The following is an 18,365-nucleotide window of genomic DNA, read 5'->3' as shown; positions in this document are numbered from 1 at the left end:
TATGTAGTATGTGGTATGTTGGGGGAACTCACCAAAATTTCTGCTTACAATTTTCAGTTTTTGTCTCAGGTACTTCTAGTTCGAACGGGAAGGGCCCGGCTTGATCGCACAACATCACTCCATGTTTTTCCGCACTTAGTGATTTTGGGATTTGTACTATGATATTATGATACAATGTGACTCTTTTGAATATTTTGGTACCAGTTTCTTATGAAGGGAATGAATTTAAAAACAAAATTTTTATCTGTATTTTTGGAATGTTACAATCTAAAAAGTCGGTAGGGGATTGATGTGCGAATTTTCCGTATATCGGGTAAAGTGTGGTGTATTAATGGTGACAATTTGGTCTTTTTTAATAGGATGTCGGTGCCTGGCCGGGGAGCAGAGTCCTCCTGCAGCTATTCGGGTTGCTGAAGAGACTATTGAGGTGACTACGGGGAGAGATCTTGATGTGGGAGTGCGTTAAAGGAAGAGAAAGTGGGCACATGGTTTGGCATTTTCAGTGATGGGCGAAGAGTTCGACATTGCTAACATGGGTACTGGAGACCAAAGGGACCACGTCATGCATGTTGAGGATGGAGGAACCCATGAGCCTATAAGCTGCAAGTTCAAATGTGGTAGATGCGGATGGATGGGCCATGTTCGCCAAGATTGCACATTGGAGGTAGAATTATGTCATCGTTGTCATCAGCCTGGTTACATTAGGGAAAATTGCCCACGTTTGACGATCGGGTGGCTCAGACTCCATCATTTGCGGTTTCCAGGAAGCGGAGTCAGGACATCAAGACCTCACGGGTATGTATCGTATTCGAATCCTTCATGCTCTTATTATTTATGCTTATGATCATAAGATTATGTGTGTGAGACGTTATGTTCGGTTTACCTAAGTCTTTACCTAAGAAAAAGAGATTCGTTATGACTGTTTGGTTGTTATTATTCAAAGAATTCTCATATTCCATTTTACATATCGAGATCCGTGTTTAGAGGATTTTTGGATGAACTGGTGTTAGGCTTCGACATGGGGGACATCGGCCAATAAGGGATTAAGCCCTGAGTGGAAGAGGACTAAGAGTGTTGCTTGAAGGATCAACAACTAGATTGATTTTGATGGTTCCATCACAATGGGTTGGAGGAAATTGCAGTGTAAGTTTAGTAGACGCATGGTATTCGAGATTGTTGAGACCTTTTACGGTAGTGTGATTAAGGGATTGGTCAGAATGCGGGTGCAGGGTGAGTTGATGTCGGGTTCATACTTTCAGGGTTCTACACTCGGTCCTTGCGTCGGAAGCTTCTAGACAAGATCTTGATGTAGCTGGTTATCTCTTATAGGACAAAGAAATAGAATTAAGAGGAGTGTGTGTCGCTCAGGTTGTATATCAATTGAAGTGTTGATTAGCTCGTTGAACCGATCGTTATCATTAGTAGGGTAGAGCTATTGTTGATTATCAACCTACTTCAGGGTAGAGCTATCATGGGTTTTTTTCTAGCCTAGACATCACTATCGTAAGTAGATCAATAAGTACTTTGACTTGGAATTACTGATAAATATTATTTATATGTTCATAATAACGACTATGACTATAAATATAAGTTACACTTAAATTAGGACAAGTGCAACTTAAAGTAATTGGGACAGAACTCTGACCCGGGAGCTTCTATTTCTCCGGCTCTATGATGTCTTCAGGCCTCGTTAAAGTAATCGAGAACTAGGTAGTAAAAGGGTTAAGGGTACGGAAGAGTTCCAGAGAGATTGGATGGAAATGGTGTGAGAAGTGGCTGCAAATGACTTCGTATTTATAGCTGGGAATTTGAAGGGCGCGCCGCGCATCCATCCTAGGCGCGTCTCACCTCTTGTCGGAGAAGGGTGACGTGGCTTCATATGGACGCTAACATGTGGCAGCTTTAGGGTGGTCCGCGCCGGGCTGTCTGTGCGCACTGCACACCTTGTCTGCGCGTGCGAACGCTTAATATTCTTCAAAAATTCATATCTTCTTCATACGAACTTCGTTTTTAACGCTCTGTATATCAATATGTAGCTATCGACGAGTACTACAACTTTCTTTAGACTCTGTCGGTTAATTCTTATTTTATTTTTAAAGTTATATATTTTAACAGACTTAGAATGTTAAAATCCGTATAAAAATCAAAACTTTCTTATATGATATCCGTTCTCGACTGTCTTTATATCGACATATAGTTATTGACAAGATCTTCAACTCTTGTTTAGATTGTTTTTCCTAACAACCGACCGATTTCAATTTCAATTTCTGAGTCGCACACTGCAACGCTGAAATTTCGAAAAACCAAAACTTCCTCTTACGAAGTCATATTTATGTGTTCTTTATATCCACGAGTTCGCTTTTACGAATACTACAACTTTAATTTATTTAATTTATCCTAATTAATATTTTATTTTTATTTTATATTTTAGCCTTATTTATTACGTTTCGACGTAAGTTTTCACACATATATATCATATATACCTAATATCTATAAAATTCACACACATACACACACACACATATATATATATATATATATATATATATATATATATATATATATATATACTTTTATTTATTCATAGAAGATTTCAATCATCAAATGACATACATACAAATTTATAATTATGTCTAACGATAAACACAGACGTTACACATATTAAAATGAAGAAGCTATGAAGTATTTCAAATCATATAGCCACAAACATTGACAATAAACCACTTTAAAAAAAAGCATAATTTCTTCATATTAGCTCCACGATTTTATATTTTGCATCATCTCCTAGTTGTCCCAAATACACATTGAAACCTTTAGGTCAAATTTTATTATTCTTTTAAGCATAAACCCTAAAGTAGGGCACATATCATTTTGTGGAAATTATATATTTCATTGATTTTCTTATATATACTTATTGATTCCACTATGTTCATCCTATACTCATAACCTTTCATCTAGAATTACATATACATCTAGAATTATAGCAAGTTAGTTTGGTCAATGTAATGTAAAATTATGTATTATGGGTCTAATTTTTGATGTTTTAAACTTTCAATTTTCAATAGGTAATTATGAATATATTAGGGTCCAATTTCTATGTTATATATCAATTGAAATGATACATAATCACATTTTATGTTGAAAATGACAACGAAAAAAAAACTAGAGAAATGATGTATTTTTAGCAATAATGGAATATAATGATGATGGGTAATGTTAGAGAAGAAGATGAGAAATACAAATAGAATAACAAAGACAAAAGGGTAAATAATATAAAAAACACTTCGTTTACACCAAAATTCTAATTTGACACCGTGTTTTTTTTTGTCTCAAATTTGACACTGTGTTTTCCAATTTGTTACAATTCTGACCACTTGACCGGTTAACTAGGTTACATGCTGACGTGGCATGATGACATGTCAGTTTTGATGATGTGACATGCTGACATGATATGCTGACGTGTCAAAATTGAATTTTTTTTCCACAAAAAACACTAAGTTTTTACTTTTTTTCGATTTTGACACTAAGTTTAATTTTTTCTTTCAATTTTGACACTATGTTTTTTTGTTCCAAATCGAACATCATTTTTTCCAATTTTGTTCAATTTTGACCATTTTTCATTTTAAACCGTATAAATATATTTTTTATTACATTTTAAACCGTATAAATATATTTTTTTGTTTAAAAACCACATTTTTATTTAAATACAAGTTGTTGTTGTTGTTGTTGTTGTTTTTTTTTTTTTTTTTTACATTCAAAGTATAATGTATAAATATGAATTAGTTATATTATGAGAATCAAACTAACCATAAGCTTCTAATAAGATGTGAAAATTTCAGGGGTTGCAAACTTGACATCCGGGTTTTAATCGACTACACGCCTCCAAACCTACAAACTCATTTTAAAGTTGCGTATTTAATATACAATACGGTTTTTATATAACTAATACATATTTATACATAAAATTATGGTTTGAATGTAAAAAAAAAAAAAAAAAAAAAAAAAAAAAAAACTTGTATTTATATAAAACTATGGTTTTTAATTGAAATGGAAAATGGTCAAAATTGAACAAAAATTGATAAATGATGTTCGATTTGGAACAAAAAAACATAGTGTCAAAATTGAAAGAAAAAATTAAACTTAGTGTCAAAATCGAAAAAAAATAAAAACTTAATGTTTTTTGTGGAAAAAAAATTCAATTTTGACACGTCAGCATATCATGTCAGCATGCCACATCATCAAAACTGACACGTCATCATGCCACGTCAGCATGTAACCTGGTTAACCGGTCAAGTGGTCAGAATTGTAACAAATTGGAAAACACAGTGTCAAATTTGAGACAAAAAAAAACACGGTGTCAAATTAGAATTTTGGTGTAAACGGAGTGTTTTTTATGCTATTTACCCAAGACAAAATTAAGAATATATGAAGTTCAAACTCATAGGTAGTTTACAAAAAATTAAAGTTACAAAATATGATTATATTTGCATTTTGTTAAAATATGACCATATTATAATAACTAATTTTATGAATATTACCACTTTCATGAATTTTACAATGCACGATCTCAGGTAAGATTGGACCAAGTTCATGGGATCCTTTCTTATATGATATGAAAGACTGTAGCACAAAGTGTATTTTGAAATAACTGACCTTACGAATCTTATCTATCTATATGAAAAATAAATAATGTAGCGAAGGGGATTACTTTTGTAAAATGGTACTTGGAATTTGGAACAATTATTTGCTCTAATAATAAAAATTTGTTTTGTTATATGTCATACTCTCATACGTTTTACCATATGTTATTTTGTGATTATTTTATATTATATTTTTTTACATTCATTTTGTGGTTTTTGATTTTTTTTTCCATTTTATTAAATTTTACATAGTATTTAAATATATTTTAATAAATAAAAATCTTTTTTGCCACATGTTATACTCTCATGCATTTTGTCACATGTTATTTTGTGGTTATTTTAAATTATATTTTTTATACATGCCATTTTATGGGGTTTTTTTTCCCATTTTATTAAATTTCATATAGTATTTAAATGTAATAATAAATGACTATCAATTTAACTAATGCAACATTCATTTTATTTTTAAAATTCATAAATTAAAGCCCAATTATTTCTTTTGTTTTTTATTTAAGTTATTTGTTTAAATTTTAAAATAAAAATAAACACTTCAATTTTAATAATTCAGTATTTTTCTTACTTTCATTATAAATTCAAACTTTCTAAATGTTTAGACTTTTATATTTAATAAATTCAAACTTTCCAAATGTTTAGACTTTTATATATATATATATATATATATATATATATATATATATATATATATATATATATATATATATATATATATATATATATGAATAAATTCGTAACTAGTAAATTAAAAAATAATACTTCTTTATCTTTTAAGTGGTTCTGCCGAATTGGTTATTCAAGATCTGTGGTCATTATCTAGATCAGATGAAAAAAACGATCATTCTTCATGACTTGTTGAGAATGAATTTTATGTATTTTGTGGCCTATTAGAATTGGAACCGGAAGGTGCTCTTGTGAGTGAGTGTGATCAAGATCGAGTAATATTGCTTCTTCCACACAAACCAAGAACCCCTAGATTTATGCAAATTGGACATCGTTCTATTATATATATATATATATATATATATATATATATATATATATATATATATAATAGAACGATGTCCAATTTGCATAAATCTAGGGGTTCTTGGTTTGTGTGGAAGAAGCAATATTACTCGATCTTGATCACACTCACTCACAAGAGCACCTTCCGGTTCCAATTCTAATAGGCCACAAAATACATAAAATTCATTCTCAACAAGTCAGACAATGCGCCTTCTTCCACAATTGTCTGACCCCCAGAGTGAGCTCCTTCTTCTTCGGTCTTGTATGGGTATTGCTAAGCTTTTCTTTGGGTTGAGGACGTGCCAACCCGTTCACATGGAGGAGGCGGCGGCAATATTCTTTGACAATGGATTGCGCGGGGCGATTGAGGACATTGTGGTTTGTGGGGGCCCTTTCTTTGGTGACATATAATGGCGAATTGCTTCCTTACCCATTAGGTTTGGGGTTTTGGGTTTATACTCGGCAGTAGAGGCTACCTCCTATGCTTTTGTTGCCTCAAGGGCCCAATCTTGGGTATTGCAAGACCACATCTTACGGGATAGCGGTATACATGGTATGGATTCTGATTATGATTGTGCCTTGGCATCCCTTCACAACAAGCTTCCAGATTTTGACCTTAACAATTTTACTACTAAAGACACTGCCCCCCCCCCCCCCTAAATATCCCAGAATACACTGGCGAGTGCCCTTTTTCGTAAAATTGTCCAAGATATGGAAGTGCATCTCGACATGACGGCTCGGCAGAAAGCGGTTTTCCAGTGCTTACGTGCACCACATGCTCAAGATTTTCTTCTAGATATCCCTATAGATGGGCTTGGCCAACACATGTCTCCCGTAGAGTATCGTACTATTCTCAAATATCGACTCATGATTCCCATATTCCCAGCTGACGAGATATGTCCTGTGTGTTGCAAGGCATGTTTGGACTCTTTTGGAGAGCATGCAGTTCACTGTAAAGAACTCCCGGGGTTTAAATACAGGCACGATATGGTTAGGGATGTTTTGTTTGACATATTTAAGCGTGTCGGGGTTTCCGCTAAGAAAGAGGCACCTGTTAATTTCTTGACTGACCCGACAGAAGGAAGATCAACCCTCACACCGGCTGACATTTTGATTTTTGGATGGGTCGGAGGGAAACACGCATGTGTGGATCTTACAGGGGTATCCCCTCTCGTGGGTCTGAGGGCTGGGGGTTTCACGGCGGGACATGCTGCTTTAAAAGCAGCTACAGGCAAAGTCACCAAACATGAGAAATCGTGCATGGAAAATCAGCACGTGTTCATACCATTTGCATTTGATACGTTTGGTTTCCTCGCACCAGATGCGGTAGAGCTTCTTAAAAGAGTACAACGAATCATGCATAGTAATGTTATATCCCCTAGATCTTCGGATGTAGTCTTTAAAAGAATTAGCTTTACCATTCAAAAAGGCTTAGCGGCACAGCTTGTTGCCCGTTTGCCATCTCACTCATTGTACGATGACAATTAAAATATATGATTGCAACTTGCCTAATATATATATATATATATATATATATATATATATATATATCAGTAATTACTCTATAAATAAAGAAGAATCGGAGTCTGAAGAGGTGAAAGGATTTTTTTTCTATCATTAACCGTATGTGAAATTGATACGTGTCGAGGATGTACCTAAGGCCACCTCCATGGCCAGATCATTTTATGACAGAACTTAATTGTAGTATTTTGATCGTCATTAATACATTAAATGGAGTTCTCACGTTTCCTTGCTGCCACATTTCCCACGATTCCATACTCCTAATTTCTTGTTCTTTTTCTATTTGTTTAATTAGAGCATTTATTTATTCTCTAGTAAATGTAGTTACAATCATTCTAGTATGGTTTGGTCATGTTTCCCGCTTTCTTGTTTTTAGCTATTTCCAATTATAAGTATTATAGTTGTAATCGTTTGGAGTAATTGTAACATCTGTTCCAGGTATTAATTTAATTTTCTCAATATTAGGGTTTTGGTGCTGGGACTCGACGAGTTGGGAGCTTCGACTCGTCGAGTAGAGGCTATTATGTGGACGCGGGGGTTGGGTCCTACTCGACGAGTAGGAGCCGGAAAGAGAAACCCTAATTTTTAGGGTTTGCACGCTATATAATCTCCTTAAGGACCTTGAGGCTGACCTTCCATCAGCCTCCAAACCCTATAACGTCTGTGCTAAACCCTAATCCCCATTTTCTTCCATTTTGTGAGCTAAGAGTGATTTGTGGAGCTTAAGAAGAAGGAGATAGTGAGAAGAAGCAGAAGATCCAGCAAACCAAGCCCTCACTCTTGAGCTTGATCATCTTGTGGACGGTTGTAAGTCTTCAAGACTCGATTTTTATCTTAGAATATGGCTAGATCTTGAGTTTACCCTTCATTTCCTATCTTTCTTGTTGATTGCATGCATGGAGTTCATAAAGTTTTCAACTTTATGGATCTCCAGGGCAAAATAGTCCCAAGGTGGGCTAGATCTAGCTTTTGGTCAAGCAAGGATGCCATGCAAGGGTTTTTAGAGTATATTTCCCCTTTTTGGCCATTTTGACCTAAATACATGCATTGGACATGTATGTCCATAAAGCCTCCATCTTTGGAACGTTTTGAGGACTAGAAACTCTTCTGGAAAGGAAGGATTTCGGATCCCTAGAGTCTTGGACCACTTGGCAAAGCTTTTGAGCTTTCCAACCCTTGATAAGGACCTTGGAGCATTTGGAGTGGTTCTAGAAGGTAAAGTTGGAAACTTTATCCTTCTAGACACCTTAGGGTTTCAGATCTAAGCATTGGAGTCCCTGCATTCGATGGATTATCATAATAAGCAAACAGGGAGGGGGACTCGATGAGTTGCCCTGGCAACTCAACGAGTCGGATCGGGTTTTCCCGACTACTGGATATCAAGTGGACTCGTCGAGTTGATGAAACAACTCGACGAGTTGGTTAGGGTTTGTCCGGGCTTTCTGGATTATGTGGGAACTCGACGAGTTGCTGGATGCACTCGACGAGTTGAGGTCAACATGGACTGTTGACCTTGACTTTGACCAGGGTTGACTTTGAGGGTAATTATGGAATTATGACAAGTTAATTACACAATGATTATAGGCGGTTGAGTTGGAGCAGCAGCACGTGGGACATATCTGATTCTAGCTTGTCAGTTCAGCAATCGAGAGGTGAGTCTTCTCACCATACCAATGGGTCTACGACACCAAGGCCGACCCATTTTATGATATGTGGTACACTAGCTGTAGTAGAGATATGTGGTATGATAGTTAGCTTTATGCTAAGTGGTATGCTAGTGTTTATGTATGTTATTGCATGGAAGACCCCGGGAGGAGCCCATGACAGTCAGATATAAGACCATGTGGGGGAGCCCATGGCATTCCTAGGTGAAGACCATGTGGGGGAGCCCATGACATGATGGTATAAGACCCTGGGGGAGCCCACGACATCCTTATATGTTTATGTATGTAGTAGGTAGTATGATAGATACCTCTGTGATATATGATATGCTAGTTGATTATGTATGTTATTGTATGGAAGACCCCGGTGGGAGCCCGTGGCAGTTAGATATAAGACCATGTAGGGGAGCCCATGGCAATCCTAGGTAAAGACCATGGGGGAGCCCACGGAATCCTTATATATTGTATACATGACTTATGTGATATGTGTAGCTTTTATAGCTAATATGATATGTGTTATGTGGATTGTGTGTAGGGTATGCTCTGGGGGACTCATTAAGCATTAGCTTACAGTTTGTGGATTTGTTTCAGGTACTTCTGAGCCCAAGGGCAAGGGCAATGCTTGATGGCACGGCGTGCACTCTCTCATATGATATTTTGAAATAAAATTGTAATTGATATGGGTTTTGAAAACAATTGTACTTGGATTTTGTGGTTGTTGGAAATGCGTTTTGGTTAATTAAAAATGAAAATTGTCTTTTGAAAAATGGGGTCGTTACAGTAATGAGAATCAATAAGGTGTTTGTGTTCTTGTTTCGTAGTTCTTTGGAAGACTAGCCATTTCGAAATGGCTTTATCTTGGAGATTGACCATCTTGAATCAGTTTATATCAGAATTTATACGATCGATGGGATGACCAATTTGTTTTTAGAACTAATCGTCGTTGTTAGTAAATGTAATAATTAGGCTAGAGGGGTGATAACACTCCTAACACCTTGCCACATCACTTTTTTATCTGTCACATCGTCTTTTTGTCTTAGCACATAAATCTTAGCATTTCATAGGGGGTGGTAACACTCCTAACTCTATTTTTTTTATTTTCTTTCAAACTTAAGTAAATTATATTTGTATAAATATATGCTAACACATCAAAGATCCCTACAATTTAAACATAAAATCACTCTAATCATGTTCATGAATTTTTTGGCCTTCTTGAAACAAAGTGTCATGGTTCATCGAGGCAAGGCATGTAGATGCAATTAGTCTCATAATAGCTTGAAACCCTCTCATGATTTCTTTATCACTCTTCTTCCTAGAAATTATAGAGATCATAAACCATTAAATTAACATGAAAAAAATGTATCAATGGATTAAAATTTTAGGAATATCTTACCATTGAGTGCAACAACACCCTCAATTGAATGCATATAGTTGAATCACACCTGCAATCATATAGTGGCACAAAGCACAAATTAATAAAAACATAAAGATACATGTGAAGATAATCAAATGAAGCATTTCTCACTTCATAAAACACATGTAAGAGGTGCCAAAGACTTAATCATACCTGCTTGTTTTTAACTCATGAAGTTGTTGGGCAAGGCATCCTCGTAATGATCATCAATGGTAACAAGTTTATGTGCAATCATATTTGTTGAATTAAGCCAAATTCCTAAATAATATCAATGAAAACAGCTTCGACAACCACTGACAATCACTGAAAGAAAAAATCATGATGAATTAAGGTCTTTATGCTACATATAGAATAAATGATATTTGAAGAATTTCATCGAACACTCTTCGTTCGTCTAAACACCATGGAAAGACAAAGGTAAATTGCAGCAATCAAACACATAAATCACAAAAATAAAGTATAGGAGTTGATAATTCATTGAAGTATGAAGAACAAAAAAAGAAACAATAGAGATGCATAATGGAATAACAGAATAAATCAAGATGTAAAAAAATTTAACATAAATCGATTTAGGGATGGAAGTTACCACGATAAAGGTTTGAACATCTTTATTCCTCTCTCTCTTCTCGCTAAGCCAAGGGTGCCCCAAGGGGCGGTGTTTAGCGCCCTTGGGACCTTCCTATCGAGGTTGACTCCTTGAAGCCTTAGGCTATCCGGTATGGGAATGGATTCACGCGTGGGTTTCCTATGTGGCACCTATATGGCATACCAACCCACCGGTGAACACCGCCCCAGAGGCTGGTGGGTTGGGTGTGGAGTGGGCTAGAGTGGTGGTAAAGACGCATGAAGACATCCAATGGGAAGCCGTGAGTTTCATTTTCTCTCTACTTCTCTTTCATCCTTTTTGTTCCTTCACCACCAACCCACCGGTGAACACCATTTCCACAACCTAGTGGGTTGGTTGTGGAATGCTAAAATACTTACGTGGCGTTGAGTTGGCCGGTGGTTTGGTTGTGACCACTCTCACAACCTATAGTTTCACCAATTTCTAAGACTAGAGGGAGTGAAGTGTGGTAAGGATGACATGGCGCCTATGTGGCATAAGGAACACCGCCCCCTCTATGCGGTTTGGGGAGTGCGGCCATTCTTGGGAGCGCTCCTCTCTCTCTTCCTCCCTCTCTATATCTCTCTTCTTTCTCTTTCCTCTCTCCATGATATACCACTCATTGAGTGTGGTAAAATGAGTGGTGACCACTCCCTCCAGCCTAATGTGCTAAAAGAAGCTGAGACGCAATGCGTGTGTCATCTGCTAATAGGTCGAGTGTAGAACTGTGCGAATTGCACAGAAACATAGCAGCCTTTTTTTCAAAGTACTGGTCCCACGATACAAACTAAGAAGTCAGTCCATCGGAACACAAAAGTCAATGTTGGCGAATGCCATCTTGATTTCTGATCTGAGAGGAGAAGCAGAACATTTCACCCAAAAATCGTAGTACTCTTACGCGTTCTTATTAAAAAATCGCAGTTACTTTCAATGGCTGAATATGTCATCAACTTTATCTGCATCAGCTTACAAACGTTTACCAGTTCAAGCTTTCTCCTTTTTTTTACCTCTTCTCTTCTCAAAATCAACACCCACCCAAGTTTACCAAAGAACATTCAACAAGGTTCGCCTAATAACACAGACCTGTCAACCACCCTCATAATTTGTCAACGGATATCTAAAGGCGTACCCATGTGAACACAGTGTAAGGAAATTATACCCTGATTTGGCATATAACTTTTTGCACGCAAACCGTTGGATTAAATGCCTCTTCGAAGTGGTAACTTTGCTGGTTTTGAGAATCTAATTTTTGAGCTCGTGTTTGGAGTTATTGTATGTGGAAGGAATCTAATTGAGATTTGGAATTTTAACCTGTTGTCTTGTTTTGGCTCAGGTGGATAGTTTGGATATTTGGATAAGTACAAGTGTTAACTTTTAAGGAATATTTGGGGATTGTGTCCACTCAACATTCTCGGGATGTCCGACTCAAGGTTTTTATTGTTCAGAGTGTTCTGGGCCATGAGTTTGTTGCTTGTCGTTACAGATTGTCAATCTACTCATCCTGCTGAAGGTAATTCTTAATTAATTGTGAGATTATTGATTATGAATTATGATGATAAACTTTGGTATAGAAGGTGGATTTACTCATGATAATCTTGTAAATTAATGTGCAGTGACAGCACTGCAGCTTATTAGGGATAGCTTTAGCGATCCAGGCAATAGTCTGAGCGACTGGAATCGTGGAGATCCATGTTCATCAAATTGGACTGGGGTTTTGTGCTTCAACAGAACCCTAGACGACAGCTATCTTCATGTCAGAGAACTGTAAGATATCACACCCTTGATAATTGATATTGGTTTTAACGTTTAATTCATTTAAAAATAATTCTGCTTACAATTTTTGCAGGCAACTACTGAATCTCGACCTTGGAGGAACTTTATCTCCAGCCCTCGGGCGCTTGTCTTATATGGAAATATTGTGAGCCAAATTCCTAATATCATCATCATCTGCATTACTTTATTTCTTATAGTATTTTGATTTTCTTATGCATATTTACTCTTCATTTTAAAGGGATGTCATGTGGAACAACATAGTTGGGAGTATACCAAAAGAGATAGGCCAACTTACAAATTTGGAACTCTTGTAAGTTGATTTTTTCTTACATTTAAATGTGAATACAAGTGAAAATTATTGTTAATTTACATGCAGGCTCTTGAATGGAAATCAACTAACAGGATCCTTGCCAGAAGAGATTGGTTATCTCCCTAATCTGGATCGAATACAAATTGATCAAAATCACATATCTGGTTCAATACCTGTGTCATTTGCAAACTTGAACAAGACAAAGCACTTGTAAGTACTCATCCTTTCCTTGATATTATATTTTTAGTTTCTTATTTCTACCTGATTTTTATGCAGCCATATGAACAACAACTCACTTAGTGGACAAATTCCTCCTGAGCTATCTAGATTACCATCACTTGTTCACATGTAAGTTTACGCTTTGAGTTTCTTAACTTCAAGTGCATTGGCATTTGCTGACATGGACGTATGTTGCAGGCTTCTTGATAATAACAACTTATCAGGCTCTCTTCCTCCACAGCTCAGTGAACTGCCAAACCTGCTTATACTGTATGCTTTCTTTCTTTACTAGATTCATGTTTTTTTTGTATGCTTATGCCTTATGTTTTGTTCTATAAAACTATATATAATCAGTCCTTTCTTTCCTTCTGTTGGCAGTCAACTTGATAACAACCACTTTGAAGGAAACATACCTCCCTCTTATGGCAACATGCTTAAGTTGTTGAAGTTGTAAGTCTAATTTCATTTTCCACATGTTCACTTAGATAGGAGTCTTTGCAAGTTTGTGATAATTTTTGGGTGTGGCAGGAGTTTAAGGAATTGCACCTTGCAGGGACCAATCCCTGATCTTAGCAGGATATCCAATCTTGCTTATATGTAAGTATGGAATACTTGTTGGATGTTTTGAAATGATGATATCTGGCAAAAATATTTTTTTAAGTTGTTAGTTTGATGAGAGGTGTAAATTTATTTCAGAGACCTGAGCAATAACAATCTTAATGGGTCCATACCACCCATGAATCTTTCTGATGATATCACAACAATGTAAGAACACTTGATCTTTTACAGGGTGTTGTTCTGGTCTGGATTTTTATACAACAAACAATTTCATTTCATATGAAAAAAACTATGCAGAGATCTGTCAAGGAATCAGCTTACTGGAACAATTCCTCCCAGCTTTTCAGGCCTTCCTAACCTACAAAGATTGTGAGGATTCTTTTAACCTTTCTTTTTGCTTCTTCTAAATGCAATTTTTATTTCTCAAATGGTACATTTTAGAAGGTAATTACTAATTACTATTTGGGTGTCCTTCATGATTACAACTTTAAGGACACCAATATTTATGGCTGTTATTTACAATTATGATGTATGAAGCATGAACACACATATCTTAAACAATTTCCACTGCAGGTCTCTTTTCAACAATTCATTGAATGGCTCAGTTCCATCCAACATTTGGCAAAACAGGACTTTCAATTCGACTGAATCACTTACCTTGTAAGACCTGTTTCAATAAAACATTCAAATAGTAAAAAAAAAAAAAGGTATAATCTTTCTCTAAACTCACATCTTCTCTGATACTGCAGGGATATGCAAAACAATAGGCTTTCAGGCATCTCAGGCAGCCTTACCCTCCCTCCAAATGTCACCCTTAGGTTCGCTAATTACATATTCATGTCATGTTTGGGTATTTATTCATCATAAATGTATGGGACATGAAAAAACTTTGGTTTCATGTCTATAAATATTTTCAGCCTTCAAGGGAATCCTGCATGCACAAATGCGAGCATCAGTGTGGAATTTTGTAACTCTCGTCCAATTGCATTAGTCAGTCATCTACAGAGCGTTCCATCGAATTCAACCGACAATTGTCCCCCTCAATCATGCCCATCTAACTATGAATATGCTCCAGGCTCGCCTACTCCCTGCTTCTGTGCTGCACCATTGCTTATTGGTTACCGATTAAAGAGTCCCGGATTCTCAGATTTTCGACCATATTTCTACTCATTTGAGGTGTATTTAACCTCGGGTCTTGAAATAAACCATTTTCAACTTGACCTTACTTATGAATGGCGAAAGGGTCCTCGATTACAGATGTATTTGAAGATTTTTCCTGTCTATACACCTACACCTAATTCTAGTATCTTCAATAGGAGCGAAATCCTCAGGATCCGAAGCTTGTTCACGCAATGGAAAATTCCAGATAGCGAAATTTTTGGACCTTACGAGCTTCTCAATTTCACACTAGTTGGCCCTTACGAAGATTGTTCGTCTCCTAAACCCTAATCTTACGAATTCTTTAATCTTGATTATATTCTTGTTATTAATAGTTCAATACTCGTTTTAATCGCAGTTATTCCCCCTCCCCCCTCGTCTTCTGGTATAAGCAAGGGTGCTGTTGCGGGAATCGTGGTAGGGGCAATTATAGGTGCGGTTTTAGCCTCTGTGTTCATAGCACTTTATATCCTAAAATTGCAACGGAGAAAGTACCACGCAGTTTCAAGAAAACGTCATGGTGAGTAAATTTCTCTAGTATTACTATTGAAGTCAAAATTCATCATCTGATTCTGATGCTCCTGGATCCGAATTCCAAATGATATTCTACGCAGTTTCCAGGGCGTCACTTAAAATTGAAGGAGTGAAAAGCTTCAGTTACAGTGAAATGAAACATGCTACAAACTATTTTGATGTCGGCAGTGAAGTTGGGCAGGGGGGGTATGGAAAGGTGTATAAAGGTGTCTTCACTGATGGGACAGTTGTCGCCATTAAACGAGCCCAGGAGGGATCACTACAAGGGGAAAAGGAGTTTCTCACAGAAATAGAGTTGTTGTCTAGGTTACATCATAGAAATCTGGTTTCTTTGCTTGGATTCTGCGATGAAGAAGGCGAGCAGGTAAATTACCTTTTTCTCCTTTAGTCATCTTTACATTAAAGATACATATATACCATTGATTTGTGCATTGCAGATGTTGGTTTACGAGTTCATGCCTAATGGCACTCTCAGAGATCACTTATCAGGTATTATTAAACACAATGAGTCTTTACTGAATATTGAAAGAGATAAAAAGGGAACTGATGTATCTTGCATTGACTAGTTACAGAAAAGTATAAAGAATCGTTGAGTTTTGGGATGAGATTGAGAATTGCATTGGGGTCTGCAAAGGGCATTCTTTACCTACATTCTGAAGCTGATCCTCCAATATTCCATAGAGATATTAAGGCCACAAACATCTTGCTCGACTCAAAACTTGTTGCAAAAGTTGCTGATTTTGGACTTTCAAGACTCGCTCCGGTTGCTGACCTGGAAGGTGTTGTCCCTGGTCATGTATCAACAGTTGTCAAGGGAACTCCGGTAAGACAGTTGACTTTTAAGCTCAAAATTCAAATCAAGTAAAGAATGGGTATTTGAAACTTAATTAAATGGTTTTATTTTTGCATGGCAGGGGTATCTTGATCCTGAATATTTCCTGACTCATAAACTAACAGATAAAAGCGACGTCTATAGTTTGGGTGTTGTTTTTCTTGAACTGTTAACGGGAATGCACCCAATCACACATGGGAAGAACATCGTACGAGAGGTAATAAAATTAATTTGATTCTTACCACATCAACATGAAGTTTAATTTTTGCGTTATCTTTGTTTTGATATATTTATTAGGTTAATATTGCGTATCGATCGGGGATGATATTCTCAGTGATTGATGCAAAAATGGGATCTTATCCGTCTGAATGTGTGGAAAAGTTTGTGACATTGGCCCTGAAATGTTGTAAGGAGGACACGGATGAACGACCATCGATGGCGGAAGTTGTTCGGGAACTGGAAAATATTCGACAAATGATGCCGGAATCGGACTCAAGAATCATGAATTCCATTGATATCGAAGCGGGGAAGAATGCGAATGCGCCTTCTTCTCAGTCTTCATCTTCTACAACAAAGAACGGCCACCCTTATGTTTCTTCAGATATCTCGGGAAGTGACCTTGTGAGTGGTGTTGTCCCCACCATTGCACCTAGATGAACAAACAAAACCATGTATTCTTTTATGTTGTGTCCACAATATTGTATGTAGATTGTAGACACAATAAATAGTGTTTTAAGGAAGATATATCTGCATATACTACATGAAGGAGGTATCTCTTCTTTAGGAACTATTTATCGTGTATACTACTTGAAAATTGTAATATTGTTTTCTTTTGTCTAGTTTATATGTATATACCATGTTGGGATTTGGTTTTGTAAAGTATGGTTTTAGAGAGTTACAGGAGTGACTTCATAAATTAACTACAAACTTTTTGGTTTTCTTACATCATTGATTGTTAATTTTATATATTACATTCAGTCGTTAGACAATATTTCATCGTGTTTTTATGGTCACGATACAAAATTATACAGAGCAAATGTCGAGGCAAGATATCAATTTTGGCCAAACAATAAATAATATAAAAAATTTCCGGTTTCTCACGTTATGTTTTTGGTATTATCTATGTGAAAGAAAAAAGGCGGTGCAAAGGCTAGCCAAGTGGCATTGGCGGTAGCTAAGTCACCTCGGCAAACACCGTTCCGCCAACTCGGCATACCGAGCTCGACACCCCATCTCAGTAGCTTGCAACATTTCTCCCTTCTTGCCACACTCTCTCTCATCTCCTCTAGTTTCTCCCCCACTCCGCACCCCAACACCATCATCATTGGGGGTGGAGAGGCTTTTGGTTGAGGTGGAGTTGGTGACCTCAACACCACTCCTAATAGCCTAAGACCCAAAGGAGTGATGCTCAGAGGTGTCAAACTCCACCTCATCCATCTTCTCAAAGGGTTTGTTAAATCATTGGCATGTCCTAATGATAATAAAAGGAAAAAAAAAATTAAGAAAGCTCAGCGATGAAGGATGTGGAAAGAGCGATATGTGACTACGATGAAAACGAAATCATTCTAACGATACAATCGCTAGCGAAGAATACATGGCAAGAAGAGTGTCGATATATAATGTTGAAGTCCATCACAATCTTCGTAGCGACTTGGTGGAACATATTTGGATTGTTCACCATATTGATATGAACGTGGAACCCGAAGATGATTTGGACAACCAATTTTCTGACGACGACTTCATGTAATTCTTATTAATTACGTATTTTTAGGATTTTAAGTTTTGAAGTTATTAATTTATTGTTATTTATCCCTTATTTCAATTAATAGAAATTCTAGTTTTTATCTAAACTTAATTGTTTAAATAATTTAATTAGAGAAAAATGTGTAAAAAGTGGGACATCATTCACTTTAAATGATAAAAAAAATATGAAAAAAATGATGTGGTAGAAAAAAATATGTCACAAAGTTGCTATTACTTCCTCCGGTTTGAAAGGGAGGTGATTCATTTATTTTTAGTTTATAGGCAACTACTAACGTACATATTTATAACCATCATTATTATCTTATTTTTCTATCTTTTAAAATCAAAGAATCGTATTATGTTATGATTGTATTT

The 18,365-nt window shown here is 36.4% G+C and overlaps 1 protein-coding gene and 1 long non-coding RNA gene across 4 annotated transcripts; one reads left to right on the top strand and one right to left on the bottom strand.

Moving 5' to 3' along the window:
• Positions 1-10,031: 10,031 nt before the first annotated feature.
• Positions 10,032-10,526, bottom strand: LOC145136729 (uncharacterized). The gene is made up of 3 exons (XR_013720693.1): positions 10,413-10,526; positions 10,239-10,287; positions 10,032-10,157 (listed from the first exon to the last, which is right to left on the bottom strand). It is a non-coding gene; the product is annotated as an uncharacterized LOC145136729 (long non-coding RNA).
• Positions 10,527-11,648: 1,122 nt separating this feature from the next.
• On the top strand, positions 11,649-17,190 carry LOC145136507 (putative LRR receptor-like serine/threonine-protein kinase At1g06840). Of its 3 annotated transcripts, none has more exons than XM_079070632.1 (21): positions 11,649-12,007; positions 12,197-12,373; positions 12,477-12,627; positions 12,710-12,781; positions 12,875-12,946; positions 13,013-13,156; positions 13,223-13,294; positions 13,364-13,435; positions 13,544-13,615; positions 13,694-13,762; positions 13,862-13,930; positions 14,021-14,092; positions 14,297-14,383; positions 14,473-14,541; positions 14,641-15,152; positions 15,240-15,401; positions 15,496-15,779; positions 15,853-15,904; positions 15,982-16,238; positions 16,330-16,464; positions 16,545-17,190. In XM_079070632.1, the coding sequence occupies exons 2-21, from the start codon at positions 12,280-12,282 to the stop codon at positions 16,902-16,904; spliced, it is 2,877 nt and encodes a 958-aa protein (XP_078926758.1). In that variant the 5' UTR covers positions 11,649-12,007; positions 12,197-12,279; the 3' UTR covers positions 16,905-17,190. The 3 variants fall into 3 exon arrangements, with proteins under 3 accessions (XP_078926758.1, XP_078926759.1, XP_078926757.1); XM_079070633.1 differs by having other exon boundaries at positions 11,649-12,082; positions 15,988-16,238; XM_079070631.1 differs by having other exon boundaries at positions 11,649-12,082.
• Positions 17,191-18,365: the final 1,175 nt, after the last annotated feature.

Source organism: Lactuca virosa, chromosome 9 (assembly GCF_052849685.1).
Source record: "Lactuca virosa cultivar CGN04683 chromosome 9, Lactuca_virosa_CGN04683_v6, whole genome shotgun sequence".
NCBI classification, from domain to species: Eukaryota; Viridiplantae; Streptophyta; class Magnoliopsida; order Asterales; family Asteraceae; genus Lactuca; species Lactuca virosa.
This window is presented reverse-complemented; position numbering and strand designations above follow the sequence as displayed.

Bases quoted from the DNA above. Each gene is read 5' to 3' on its own strand.
- LOC145136507 (XM_079070632.1), top strand. From the start codon at position 12,280: ATGTCCGACTCAAGGTTTTTATTGTTCAGAGTGTTCTGGGCCATGAGT. The intron at 13,763-13,861 runs GTAAGTATGGAA...AATTTATTTCAG, and splicing joins ATATCCAATCTTGCTTATAT to AGACCTGAGCAATAACAATC. The intron at 13,931-14,020 runs GTAAGAACACTT...AAAACTATGCAG, and splicing joins TCTGATGATATCACAACAAT to AGATCTGTCAAGGAATCAGC.